The sequence below is a fragment of the Bubalus bubalis genome, chromosome 2 (genome assembly GCF_019923935.1).
Source record: "Bubalus bubalis isolate 160015118507 breed Murrah chromosome 2, NDDB_SH_1, whole genome shotgun sequence".
NCBI classification, from domain to species: Eukaryota; Metazoa; Chordata; class Mammalia; order Artiodactyla; family Bovidae; genus Bubalus; species Bubalus bubalis.
In genome coordinates this window covers 148,441,196-148,455,916 of record NC_059158.1, presented here as the reverse complement: position 1 = coordinate 148,455,916, position 14,721 = coordinate 148,441,196, and the positions used below count along the sequence as shown (strand labels likewise).

The window sequence follows — 14,721 nt, the reverse complement described above, 5'->3', positions numbered from 1 at the left end:
ATTCTTTTTAATAGCTGAGTAATATTCCATTTTGTATATGTACCACAACTTTCTTATTCATTTGTCTGCTGATGGACATCTAGGTTGCTTCTATGCCCTAGCTCTTGGAAACAGTGCTGCAGTGAACATTGGGGTACACGTGTCTTTCCCTTCTGGTTTCCTCAGTGTGTATGCCCAGCAGTGGGATTGCTGGGTCATATGGCAGTTCTCTTTCCAGTTTTTTAAGGAATCTCCACGCTGTTCTCAATAGTGGCTGTACTAGTTTGCATTCCCACCAATAGTGTGGAACCTTGGTGATTTTTTTAGACTGAGCGTTGGGTCCATAGGAAAATGTGTTACGGTCGACCTAAGGAGTTTGAACTTTATTATGTAGGACTAGGAAACTTGTGCAGGGTTTTGGGCTGATGAGGAGGCATGAGAAAGGTTATAAGTGGCCCAGAAAGGTTACCCTGGTAACTGAGTGGGACATGGCGGGTGGGGAGGAGGACTCACCATGGGAGCCCATTTAATATATTGATTAAGATGGTGGCTATGAGAATGGAAACTTTTTTTTTGAGAACAGAGAGAGGAAATAATGGCAAAAGAGGAACTCTTTGGTGCGTTGGCAGTACAGAAATGAATCAGGTGCATAAGGTGAGGCGGAAATCCCCTTTTCCTCTTCAGTCAGTGGCAAGTTTTATCCTTAAGCCACTGCTCTGAGTAGTATGGGATAAGGAGAGCGAAAAGGGATCTTTGTTGAGGAGGAGCTGAGCCAAGTCTTCATAACTGGCCACAGTGGAAAGCAGTGGGGAAACAGAATTCTCAGGTTCTTTTTATGTTTTTGACTTGTTTCTTGCTCTTTTTCACGAAAGAATTAGTCTCTTGTAGTTTCAGTATGAAATTTATAGATACAGTGATTCATTTTGATCACCTTTCTGTTTTCATTGGGGAAATGGTGATAATCTTTGTCAGAAGTTCAACCTGAATCATTTATGTTATTAGTTAAGACAGAGATAATATTGTTCATTTGTGAAACGGAACACTTTAGAAAAATGTAGGTGATGAAATGATATGGTCTGAGGAAATAAAAATTGACCTATGGTAAATTAATGGAAGCTTAGATTTAAGTGTATAACTTCTGATTTGTCAATAGCAAAAATATTCAAGATAGATTCAGCAGAAAGTAACAGCAAGGGATTAAAGAGAAATGGTAGTTCTCCAGCCCTCTACAGTCAATGATAATTCATACTTCACACACAACATACTGATAAGGTTTGATATAAACAGGCCCTCCAGAAAGGAATACACTCTGAGAATAGTTTTTTAATCACATCTGTTCTCTTCTTTTTCAAGAAATTACACTACAAACTGCAGTCTATAAGGATGGGTCATATCCTATGATTAACCCCCCTCTTCTCTTTCTCAGTTTAACATACCTATTTAGAGAGGGCTGAGCTGAGGTAGGAAGAAAATATTGAAACACTATGCATTCTTTACCTTATTCTGCAGCAAGAAGGTGGGGGAACTTTTGAGACTCCCTACTAGACTTCCATTCAGTCCACCCAAGCTGGTATCTGTTCTCCTAGCTTATAAAGGCTTCCTAGGTGGCTCAGTGGTAAAGAACCCGCCTGCCAATGCAGGAGACGTAGGTTCAATCCCTGGGTCAGGAAGATCCCCTGGAGGAGAAAATGGCAACCCACTCCAGTATTCTTGCCTGGAGAATCCCATGGACAGAGGATCCCGGAGGGCTACAGTTCATGAGGTCACAAAGAGTCAGACACAACTGAATGACTGAGCACACACACACACACCCTAGCTTATACAATCAGAAAGGAGCGAGGTGTGCTTCTGGTTTAGGTTCAGTTAAAGTTAGAATTAATAATTTGTGGTAGCTATTGTAAAAAGCTCTCGGAGAGGAGAGAAAAGGAGAGGAAATTTCCTAGCTAAAAGCAAGAGAGATGGTTTTTCTTTTGCTCAGGAATGCGTAGCTGAGCTGCTGGGTCTCAGGAGGGATGGGGATGGAGGGATGCGTGGTTGTGGGTCTTGTTATGGAAAAGGTTGAACTGTCATCGGTGCCTGATGGAAATGAGAGGGAGGAGGCCACAGCAGTGTGTCTCTCTTATTGCATTATCAGAAAAGAAAGATAACCTGAGAATAGTCTTCCATTATCTCTCTCTACAAAGGGATTAGTGCGGGTTGCAAGAAATTAATGGCTTTTGAATTAGCACAGAAATACTAATGAATGTCAGGACCAGAGATGTAAAGTAGGTGAAATTAGCTTTTCTCCGCCGCATTTCTCTCCTTTTCTCTTTTGGTTTGCTATTTTAAGATCTAGATCTGTGTTACTCTTTTTTCCTTTTTTTCTCCATCCAAGATCAGAAATCCTACCCCTTTGGGAATGTGATTTGTCTTCTTTAGGGAGTGACTCAATTAGTTTATGACTGTCTCCGATGTGTCAGCAAAAAGGTTGAGAAACATCTCAGAAATGAAAAACTTTACTAGGGAGGAGAGCTACCTCATTTTCACGCCGATGAAAGTATCAGGACATCTCCCAAGTGACAGTCCCCTTTTATTAAAGTATGACATCTGTATCTATGGCAGCTAATCATTAATTAGAGATGGCATGACCAGATGAACTTGTGGGGAAGAGGGGAAGAGAAGGGAAGGGAGTTAGACCTACTGTATGCTGGGTATTATGCTAGAAGCTTTATGTTCTAGAAGCTTTATTTCTATTCTAATTTTTACTAAGTACCCACTGTGTTCCCTGGTGGTTCAGAGGGTAAAGCGTCTGCCTACAATGCGGGAGACCCGGCTTCGATCCCTGGGTCTGGAAGATCCCCTGGAGAAGGCAATGGCAACCCACTCTAGTACTCTTGCCTGGAAAACCCCATGGACAGAGGAGCCTGGTAGGTTACAGTCCATGGCATTGCAAAGAGTCAGACACGACTGAGCAACTTCACTTTCACTTTCACCCACTATGTACCAGACATTGTACTATGTACCGTGACCTAAGGATGGCAGGACAGATCTCGCCCCTGACCTCTGTGGAGCTTATAGTCCGTTAGGGAAGACACGCTTCTTTAAAAACATCAACATTTATTTTGTTTGATCAGATATTTAAATAGATTATTATAATACAGCCTGAGAAGAGCCCATTAGAAGAGAATAATATAGTAAGGATCCCTGATACTGACCCAGGGGTGTATGTGGGCAGACTAGGGGGTGGGGTTGAGGGAGTCAGGGCAGACTCCTTCTAGAAGAGAGGCTCCTTGAGTGACGGGTAAGTGTGTGGTAGCTGGTGGAAGTGGCGGAAGGGGCGCTGCAAGCAAAGCGAATAGCGTAAGCAGGTTCAGAGAGGGGAGGGAACTGCTATCCAAGCAGACACCTAAGAAGTAAGCTAGTTGAGTAATGTCTGGAGAACTGGTTATGAACCAGAAGGCCCCTGGCCGGGCCTTGAAGACTGATGGGAGTGTCTGAGAAACAGGAGTTTGTGAGCAGCATGCATCATGCTCTGTTCTTTGCACTGGCCCTTCCTGTCTTTACCAACCTAAAGAAAGATGAGTATTGCCAGGGAGTTAGGTCAAGTGGCAGGAAGAGCATTCTTTCTCTCATATTTGGTGCTTTGTAGAACATTGGGCTTCTCTGGTGGCACAGTGGTAAAGTATCTGCCTGCCAATGCAGGAGACACGGGTTCAATCCCTGGGTCAGGAAGATCCCCTGGAGAAGGAAATGGCAACCCACTCCAGTACTCGTGCCGTAGAAATCCCATGGACAGAGGAGGGAGCTTGGTGGGCTGCAGTCCATAGAGGTCGAAAAGAGTCAGACATGACTGAGTGACTAACCAACAACAAAAGAACGTTACCTAGAAAACAAGAAATTCTGGCAAAAAGCGGTTGTTTCATGGGCCCGCAGAGCATAACCCCGGTCATTCCAGTGTTTCTGTTTTCCGTACAGGCTTCTGCCTGTCTCATTGACAGCAAACCCCCAGCCGCCCAGTACTTACTTTTGCAGTCAGAATTGCACCCTAGGTAAGTTCTTCAGATGTGAGGGTTTCCGTCAATTACATCTTGTTGATTAGACACTCTCTTGGAATTTTTACTACCTCTGTTTAATATTGTGTTTGGTTTGAGCCAGCAGGTTAGGCTGATCTGTTTGTTTTCTGGCACCCGCCTTGTCATCTCATTCAGTTCATTCATGTTCACGGATTAATACGTTACTTCTTTTTTTTTTTCCTCCTTTCTTTCTAGAACACAAGCCAGCATTCCCAAACATCTTGAAGAAGGGTTACCTGGAGATTCGGAAGGACCATGACAGTTACTGGCAAAGCTGTTACGCCGAGCTCTCCCCCTATAGCTTATACTTCTACAGCCTCGACAGCAGTGGGAATCAGAACCTCTACGCCACGTACCAGCTGTCCCACTTCCAGAGCATATCCGTTCTGGGAAACCTTGAGGCCAGGCTGGTGGACACCGTCCTGTATGACAACACTCAGTTGCAGCTAAAGGCAGAGTCACCGTGGGAGGCTTTGGACTGGGGGCAGAAGCTCTGGGAAGGCGTGCATGCTGCCGCACCAGCCTACATGGGCCGGCCGGGAGAGCTGGCCAACTCCCGGGGGCTTGGCCATCACGCTGACTGTCCACAGAATCATTGTTTACAGAAGAAATCCCGCGAGCTGCTCATGCCGTCCCCTGTGCTGGATAGCCCCAAACAGTATCAAAACATCCTCAAATCCGGGACGCTGTACAGGCTGACCATGCAGAACAACTGGAAGGCGTTTACATTTGTGCTGAGCAGGACCTGCCTGATGGCCTTTCCACCGGGCAAGCTGGACGAGGACCCCCTGCTGAGCTACAACGTGGATGTGTGTCTGGCTGTCCAACTGGACCACCTGGACGACTGTGACTCTTGCTTTCAAGTCATTTTCCCCCAAGACGTCCTCCGCCTCCGTGCTGAGACACGGCAGAGGGCTCAGGAGTGGATGGAGGCCCTGAAAACAGCTGCCAACGTGGCAAGGAGCTCAGAACAGAACCTGCAGGTCACGCTGAGGACCAAACCCAGGGATCAGATGGGTGGGCACGAACTCAGGAAGAACAAACGCCAGTCGGTGACCACTAGCTTCCTTAGCATCCTGACGACTTTGTCTCTGGAACGAGGGCTCACCGCTCAGAGTTTCAAATGTGCAGGTATGAAACAGCATTTCAGCCTAAAACTCATTAAAGAACAAAATCCTGAATCCCACAAATGGAATTCACTTGAAAAATCCCTTTGAGAAGCCAGTCCCCAATACCTCTTGCATCTCACTCAGTCGTGTCCAACTCTTTGTGATCCCATGGACTGTAGCCCGCCAGGATCCTCTGTCCATGGGATTTCTCAGGTTAGAATACTAGAATGGGTAGCCATTCCCTTCTCCAGGGAATCTTCCTGACCAAGGATCGAACCCGGCTCTCCCATGTTACAGACAGATTCTTTACTGTCTGAGCCACCAGGGAAGCCCCTCCTTTAAGGAGTTTGCCATATTAAACCATCTATCCATCTTTATGCCACTAGAAGCAGCTGTGATCTACCCACTGAATCAAAATGACTCGGCTGCAGCATAAGCAGGCTAGAATGTAGACTTCCTGAGCCCGCTGTGATTCCATTTCCTCTGCCTTCTTAAATCAAGGTCACTGGGAATGTAGACTGTCTCCTAAGAGACATCCATGCCCAAAGCTGACTGCTAGTATTCCTTAGGTAAGGAAAGCATCCATAGTCAATAACTGTCATTGATCATGACCTTGTCAGATTCTGTTAGGGAAGACTCCAGAAAGTCAGCCTTGACAGAGAACCTGGAGGTGGCCAAGTGCAGGGTGATGATGAATCAGCAGGTGACCTCTGAGTCACGATGGGCTGGGCCCTCATCCTTGGGACTCCTGGGGCTGCCAGAACTGCTATGGAGGGTGAGACCCAAGGTGGAGGCCAAGGCCCAGTCATCTGGTGGTCCTTAAAACCCTATTATTGCTTCTCTCCCCTACTCAACATTCCTCTCACCTTCCTGCAAACAGTAAACCAGAAAGCATACATCCCTCACTAAACCAAGTCTGTATATCTCCTATGAGCAAAATCAAATTATTTCCCTTTCACTGTACATGCTTGTGTGCTCAGTCGAGTCCGACTCTTTGTGACCCCGTGGACCGTAGCCTGCCAAGCTCCTCTGTCCGTGGGATTTTCTAGGCAAGAATACTGGAGTGGGTTGCCATTTCCTACTCCAGGGGATCTTACCAACCCAGGGATCAAACCCATGTCTCTTGTGTTTCCTGCATTGGCAGGCGGGTTCTTTACCAACTGTGCCACCTGGCAAGCCTTTCACTTTGACTAAACCCCATGCAATTTTTCACAAGAAATGTACCATGCAAATAGCTTTAACTGGCAGCCTGATTTGGAAAATTTCAATTCAGGTGTATCAGATTTAAGTATGTTGTTTAAAAATGAACAAGAAACCTACCACCAGTCAAGAGCAGATTTTCAATTTCATGCCCCTTCCTGCATTCAGAAAAGCCAAATAGCAGTGGCACAGTGAACCTTTGAATTTACCTTAGTTATGTGGTCGCCTCTTCTATTGAAAAATAATTTACTCAAAGCGGGGATTAAGTGAATCATCCATGCTTTGTCTGGAGGGCCTCAGTAGCTTGGGAGCAGACACTTGCAGGGTGGGCTGGGAGAGACCAGCAACTCTGAGCCAATAAAGAAGCCATACTGGGTGAGGTGCACACGTCTGCAAGCTTGTGTGACCTTGTGTTAAGTCAGCCAGCTACTTTCAGGAAAGGTTTTTGAAATAAGGAGATGCTGGTTTTAGCACAGTTTTTAGAAATTATTGACATTGCAGTGTCTTCATATACTAGTGCATATATTATATTTCAGAGTTCAGCCAGTCAATAATAATTTATGAGTGCTTGCTCTATGGATGCACTGGAATTGTGATACACTCTTGTGGCTTTAGACTGCTGAGGAGGCAACAAATCTGCTGTGTTACTGGAATCGGGGAGAACAGCCCAGCTTCATTTTCAAGGCAGAGACCAGAGTATGAATTGGGACCTTCCTAGTAAAAGAGGGAAGAAAAGCCTCAGGTGTTACACAGAATGATCCCTTTGTGGTCCTCTACTTCACCTTCCTATCCTAAGTCTGCTTCCTGATGGAGTGTGCCCTGCATACACCTTGGGCTACCTGAGTAGCATCTCTAACACCCAGAGGAAGGAGAAATACAGGCAGAGGGTACTGCTCGGCAGGTATACCACATCTGGCAGTTGGAGAAAGGAGAACAGGAAAAAGGCATAGAAAGGTGAGTGGAAGAGACAGGGAGACAGAAGCTAAGTGGAAAAGAGTAGGGAAAGGATCACGTAATGGGCTGGGATAGGACCTGGAGCAGCTTCTTTGTGTGTGCCTGCTAGGTTGCTTTAGTCATGTCCAATTCTTTGCGACCGTATGGACTGTAGCCCACCAGGCTCCTCTGTCCATGGGATTCTCCAGGCAAGAATACTAGAGTGGGTTGCCGTGCCCTCCTCCAGGGGATTTTCCCAACCCAGGGATCGAGCCCGAGTCTCTTACGTGTCCTGCATTGGCAGGCGGGTTCTTTACCACTAGCGCCACCCGGAAAGCCCCAGAGCATCTGCTTTAGGGTCCATGTTTTAGGATGCCACACTTTGCTGTGTGAATCGGGTGCCCACTGATTGGCCATCTGGAGAATAGGCTGTGGATGGTGGTAACAGGGACCCTGGAGACAGGGTAAGGTAGTCTAAGAGTCCTTTGCTCTGCTTGACTTTTACCTTCTTGCTTTTGGTTTGGAGTACTAATGGGGCACAAGTAGCTTTCTCATTTGGTGTGGGGAGAAGTCAGTCCTAATTTGTACAATGTGGCTGATTCTCAAGTAAAATGTTTAATTTCACTTCATGTCCCCTCTTCCATCAGAAACAGCTACGCTCGGTCGCTCTGTGGTACACGTGGGTTATGCGTGGCTTTCATTTTCCTAAATACCTGTGCTCAGAATACTGGTTTCCTGTCTCAGATAGGCATACTCCATCTCCTGTAGGGGGCAGAGTCTCAAAAGAAAAAGGCCCAAACTTGGTAAGCAAACCTCTGAATGTTGTTTTAAGTTACTTAGGAGGCTGTTCCTTATATCAAAGATTATTATAGCAGATGGAACTTGAAAAATTGATCTATGTTTCTCACAAACACTGTTAATCTAAACCAGCTGTTTGCGCATTTAGTCCTTGTGTCCCCTAGCTTTTCATCTTCATAAAAACGTGTATTCAGTGAAAGAGCTGGTTGCATAGCATGTTTACCTTCCAAGCTGTCAAAAAGTCCAATAAACTGTTTTTAGTTGAATCTTGGCTTTCTTTATCATTTTGGGGAGAAGCTAGTTCACAGTATCGCACTGTTTAAGTGAGCCTCTTTAGACTACAAGGACTTATGTCCACTTGGTCCCTCCCCCTTTAAATATTCCTAATGAATAAACTTTAACAGTGGAAGATTGCACTGAGCAGGTCTTTATCATGATGTCATTCGGTTGCTATTCGGGGGAGCCACAGATGTTGGCTTTTAGATCTACAAAATAGTACAGTTGGCCTCATTTCACTGAATACTTTCTGTAGGTGAAGAATTTTCTATATCCTTTAGAAACTTAGAGAGCCCGGGCAGAGAAAATGGACCCTGACCATCCCCAAATGCCTGAGGTTACGGTTTTGAAAATACATGTTTGCACATAACTGTTTATTTCTTAACATGTGCTTGAACTTTTTATAGTTGTGTTTGATTATGTGTGGTTTGTTACATGGCTCCCTCTCCAGCTCCATGGATGCTAGGAAACCCAGCTACAGTGGTCTTCCTGCTATTCTGTAACCTATTCTTGCTCATTCATGGCTCCAAGGCCCTTATACACGCTCTTCCTTCTTTCTGAGAACGTGCCTTTGAAAATTAAATTCTTCCATTCATTCCACCGTTTATTGTGTACCAAGTTTCTGACCACATGCCTGAACCTCAGATGTACCTGGAGGAGTCAGTGGTCCCTGCCCTCAGGGAACTTGCAGTCTCCTAGGGAAACCAACATGAACCAGATTCATCACCAATGCCAAATGGCAACTGTGAGCAGAGCTGGGGAAGCAAGGCCCACAGGTCAGATTGGGGAGCTGTCAGAGTAGTGCCTGGAGAAGGAAATGGCAACCCACTCCAGTGTTCTTACATGGAGAATCCCATGGATGGAGAAGCCTGATAGGCTGCAGTCCATGGGGTCACACAGAGTCGGACACGACTGAAGCGAGTTAGCAGCAGCAGCAGAGTGGTGCCAAGTGGAAGTCTATGAAACTGCAAACATTGTGTCTTTTCTGACCGACAAAAAAGGGCAGTTTGATAAGGTTGAACTTCGTGTTTGACCTTGAAGTCCCAGAAGGTTCCTGGGCAAAGGAGCACATGAGGAAAGTGGTATTTAGGAACAATTAATTTGCTAGTGCTTTAGTACAACTTTACAGAAGCACTTTAGCAGAAAGTAAGGAATGCTTCTTTAATGAAGTCACTGGTTGGGATTCAAAATTATGTTTGGCAATAGGGCATCTGTAGTTTTAAAATATTAATGCTAAAACAAATAACTGTGTGGCTTATTAAAATATTTATGGGGTATGTACCTGTAAGTGGTTCTAAATGAGGTCATTCACAAAATGCTGTATAAATTTGATTATAAAGCAGTAGCACGGTTTTCTTCAGGAATTAGAAAATGTGTACATACCTGTTTCCCCTCAACAGATACTTGGTTTCCTGGCAGTAATATATACAGATAGTTTTCCTGTAATTTCCCAACAATCAAGAAACATAGCAGTTGAGTGTTATGATGAAAGAGCCCAGAGCCTTGTTTATAGATGTGGCAAGAGATGGCAACACTCACGTCTTGAAGCGTCTTACTGCTTTGTAATTTGGAGGTGCAATCGGAAGGCCTACTGTGGGGCAGTGTTCTTGATTGTGAACCGAAATTGAAAATGTTAACAGAAGAGACAGCAAGAAAAACAGTGATCTGAGGGGATCCCCTCCACCATTTCACACTGTCAGTTTTTATGGTTTTACTCCTTGGGCTGCTGTTTAACCTCTTAGGACTGCTCTTGGTGATTACATCTCTCTGGCATTAAGAGCTTTTTACTTTCCTTTTTTCTAACCCCCCTAGCCCTTGGGAGGGGTAAGCCCAAGGGGTGGGGGGAGTTTTGCTGTGAATTCTTCAGCCATTTAGTGCAAATTCCTGTAATTACCGGCATTGTGTCCTCTCTGAATGGCACATAATACAGCAGAAGCCATTCCTAATTGAGACCTTACAGGAGGTACAAATCCTCTCTTTGTTCAGCCTGACAAATTAGTGCCAGAAAGTGGCAGGGTCCGAGTGGAAATCAAAGGCAAGAAACACAAAGATGGAACTTAAGGCTACAGTAATAACCCTCTCTTGTCCTGAAGGGAAAAAAAGGAATGACCAATGAAAAATGACGGGTTTTTTTTTGTTATAAATTCCCTTGACATGACAGCACCTCGGGACTGCTCTATTTATTTAGCAAAAGTGATTAAACAGTAATACAACAGGGCCGCCCATTGTTTCCCCCCGGTGCCCCCACCTCACAGACCCCTGCTGCCTCGGCTAATTGATTGACAATGAACCTCTGATAAAGAAGTATGTTGTTAGGACCTGAGGTGGGGGGAGCCTTTTTTCCCCTCTTTTTGTGTGTCTGAGTGTGTGTGTGTATGTGTGTGTGTGTGGGTGTGGGTGTGGGTGTGATTTCATTTTTGTTTGAATTGCACTCCAGTTTCTCTTTGCCCCACCCCTTCTTTCCCCTTCTCTCCCCTTTGCTTTCCACTCCCCTTACCCCAAAGCTTTTGAGCAGTTGCTCCCAGCTGACATTCACAAACAGGTAGTGAGGAATTAGAATTGTAGTACAGGCTTTTGACAAGTTTATCTTCGAGCAAACTTCCTCCTCTCCCTTTGGTCCATTTAAGGCAGAACAGGAGTGTGAGAAGACAGAAAAGGGGAAGAGGGCTGATTATTGGTGCTTTAAGCTCAGAGAAGTGGGGTTTTTTTGTTGTTTGTTGTTTTTTTAGTTTCTCGTGTGTGGGAACGGATGTCTGAAGCTAATCTTTCAACTTTAAGAATCTGTGCACGTTTATGTGTGTAGGTGGGGGCGGCGTTGTAGAATAAGAAATAAAAATTTGAATTATTTAAATCTCCCTTCAGTTCCTGAGAAGCGAGGATTGATTATTTTAGGATAGAACATGGCTGCTTGTGGTGTAATTCAGCACCCCAAGATTGCTGTAAATGGTGGGAAGATGACCAAAGGCCTCTAGGCAGATAATTAATAGCCCCTAGTTATATATGCTCAGCTAGCTAAGCTGAAGCTAAATCCCAAATTTAACTCTGTTACAGCTGCAAAAACAAATCATTTCAAGCCCCTATGAAAGCAAAATATATTAAACAAACAGTATCGACCTTGTTAATACCCCATGGCATTTCATGTGATAAATGAGGGCGTCTTTCTGGCAAAGGCCCGTTTTATGGCATCGTTTGGACATAAAAGATACCTTTACCCTGGTAATACAAGCATCCCTGATAGAAAGTATGGAGTGGTTAATTATTCATTAAATAGCTGCCAGTCTGGAAGTAAGCAGTATTTCTGAAAAAAAAAAGCAGTATTTGGGCACAGTTAGTTACTTATTGGCCTCAGAGTAAATCATGCAGAATGGCAATTCTTAAAAAAAAAGAGAAATTGAATTTGGGAGCTGATTATGCACGAGTCTAGGTAAAATAAGTTCTGTACATTTTTAAGTGCCAAGTCGGAAAGTTATACAACTTACTACTTACGTTCTTGAAAAAAACAAATTCCAGTATGGCTAAAAATCTGTTTTGATTCTCATGTGAAAAATTAGGGGATCTCTAGTAGCCAAAGTGCCAGACCTCCTAAGGAAATGAGAGATAAAAAAAGAAATTAACTTTCCTTGATAGCTCCAATTCCTCTCTTTACTACTATTTTCAAATTTGTCTCACACTTATTAGGAATGGTAATACAGTGAAGATTTATTTGACTTAAGGAATAGGCAGGTAGCCAATTGGAAGAGAAAGAAACAATTAAGGAAGACTCTGCTGTGCCCCTCAAAACATAAATAGCTTGGAGTAATGAGAACTATTTAGTCTATTATAACCATCTCACTTTGTGTTGGGCTTCCCTGTGTCTCAGCTGGTAAAGAATCCACCTGCAATGCGGGAGACTTGGGTTCAATCCCTGGGTTGGGAAGATCCCCTGGAGAAGGGAAAGGCTACACACTCCAGTATTCTGGCCTAGAGAATTCCATGGATTGTATAGTCCATGGGGTTGCACTTTGTATTGTCTAAGTTATTTTGTTTTTGAGTGTATTTGATTGCTGTCTCCCAGAGAAGAAATCTCTAGTTCGTTTTGTTTGTGTGCTGGAGGGCTAAGTTTTATTTGCCCAACCTTGATTAGCACCATGGAGGCGTTCTGATAGTAATATCCGTAAGTGGAGTTTCAGTGGGGTTTTATTTCAACATGCATTTATTAAACCCCTCATGTATGTAGGGGTTTTCCTGGTGGCTCAGACGGTAAAGAATCTGCCTGCAGTATAGGAGACTTGGGTTCGATCCCTGGATTGGCAGGATCCCCTGGAGAAGGAAATGGCTACCCACTCCAGTATTCTTGCCTGAGAAATCCCATGGACAGAGCCTGGTGGGCTACAGTCCATGGGGTCCCAAAGAGTCAGACACGACTGAGTGACTGACACTTTCATGTATGCCACACACATGCTCTTCCAGGCACCTTGGGATATGGGAGTAGGAGTGTGGTGTATGCTGTGCTCTTCAAAACATCTAGAACTCCTGCCCCTCCTGAAGTGTATGGGGGGCTGGATGGGACTGGGAGACAAAGGGGGGCAAGCCAGTGGTTTGGAGACCCGTACGTCCGCGGCTGTGTTCATGTCAGAGAACCCTGTTGTAGAGAACTTGAAAGCTAAAGTGCTAAAGGAGTGTCTTTCCTCACTCTTCTGTTTTAAACTTTGTCCTTCTGCTTCTTGGAGAATTAATCTCAGGGAACCATCATCTCAGCTTTTACTACCATCTATCAAAGATAAAACCTGAATTTCTATTATGTGCTCATTATGTAGTAGGTGCGATAGGAGATACAAGAGAAGCATAGGTGTGGCCTAGACCCCCAGGACATTAGAGTCTGGTTGAGGGTGCACAAAGGAAAGTGAGGGGTTACTAGACAGTTAGGTCAGATCCATGCTTAGTGTTCAGAAAAGCATTTGGTAAAAACCCCTCAAGACGGAGAAACTTGGGTTATCAGAGATTTTAATAATGTTGTTTTGTGAATGGTGAATGACTGACAGCTTTACCCAAGGATTATTGACTAACAAATTCCTTTCATCCTAGAATGTTGTCAGTAAAGATACACGAAAAAAGTGAGAAGCAGCATACTTTAGTAATTAGGAGCTAGGACTCTGGAATCAGACTGGCTAAGTTCCTAGATCTGCTACTCACTCTGTGACTCTGGGTAAATTACTTAACCTCTCTGTACCTTCATTTTAAAATTTCAGATGTGAGAAAATAATCACATCTACTCCATAAGTTTGTAGTAAGAATAAAATGGGTTAAAAGGGCTTGAAACAGTGCCTGGCACGTGCTATATGCTATGATTAGTCGCTCAGTCGTGTCTGACTTTTTGCAACCCCATGGACTGTAGCCCGCCAGGCTCCTCTGTCCGTGGGGATTCTTCAGGCAAGAATACTGAAGTGGGTTGCCATGCCCTCCTCCAGGGGATCTTCCTAACCCAGGGATCAAACCCAGGTCTCCCGCATTGCCTGGCACATAGTAAATGCTATATAAGAATTTTGTTGTTCACTCAGTTGTGTCTGACTCTTTTCAACCCCATGGACTGCAGCACGCCAGGCTTCCCTGTCCACCATCTCCTGGAGCTTGCTCAAACTCATGTCCACTGCATCAGTGATGCCATTCAACCATCTCATCCTCTGTCGTCCCCTTCTCCTCCTGCCTTCAACCTTTCCCAGCATCGGGGTCTTTTCTAATGAGTCAGCTCTTCACATCAGGTGGCCAAAGTATTGGAGCTTCAGCTTCAGCAGCAGTCTTGATTTCAAGAAAACCCTTGATTTCCTTTAGGATTGACTGGTTTGATCTCCTTGCAGTCCAAGGGACTCTTAAGAGTCTTTTCCAACACCATAGTTCAAAAGCATCAATTCTTTGGTACTCAGCCTTCTTTATGGTCCAACTCTCACATCCATACATCACTACTGGAGAAACCATAGCTTTGACTATATGGACCTTTGTCAGCAAAGTAATGTCTCTGCCTTTTAATATGCTGTCTATATGTAAGAATTATCTAGTTTTATTATTTGTCTACATAGGACAATAATTACCTGGATAAAGATAGCATAGGCCTACATACCAAATTTGCAGTTATCTCTAAACTAGGTTGGACAACTAATGTGTTGAGTGACAATCAAGATTCTGAAACACGCTAAAAGAATGGACCAAATGAGGTGAGATTTAGTAGGGATTAATAGATAATCCTATACCTATATTCAGAAAGTCAGCTGTGAAGATGGAAGGAGGAGAAACTCGATCTAATAGCAGCTCACATGGTCATACAGACGAGATTTAGTAGGGATCAATAGATAGTCCTATACTTAGGTTCAGAGAATCAGCTGCAAAGATGGAAAGAGGAG

General features: G+C 44.4%; 1 protein-coding gene across 7 annotated transcripts in view; it reads left to right on the top strand.

Annotated features, from left to right (window-relative positions):
* PLEKHM3 (pleckstrin homology domain containing M3) overlaps positions 1-14,721 on the top strand; it is a 226,219-nt gene that overhangs the window by 46,642 nt on the left and 164,856 nt on the right. For all 7 annotated transcript variants that reach the window (XM_025278111.3, XM_025278113.3, XM_025278114.3 and 4 more), the window contains exon 3: positions 4,227-5,162. In XM_025278111.3, coding sequence (XP_025133896.3) covers positions 4,227-5,162 — 936 coding nt within the window. The remainder of the gene's footprint in view (positions 1-4,226; positions 5,163-14,721) is intronic.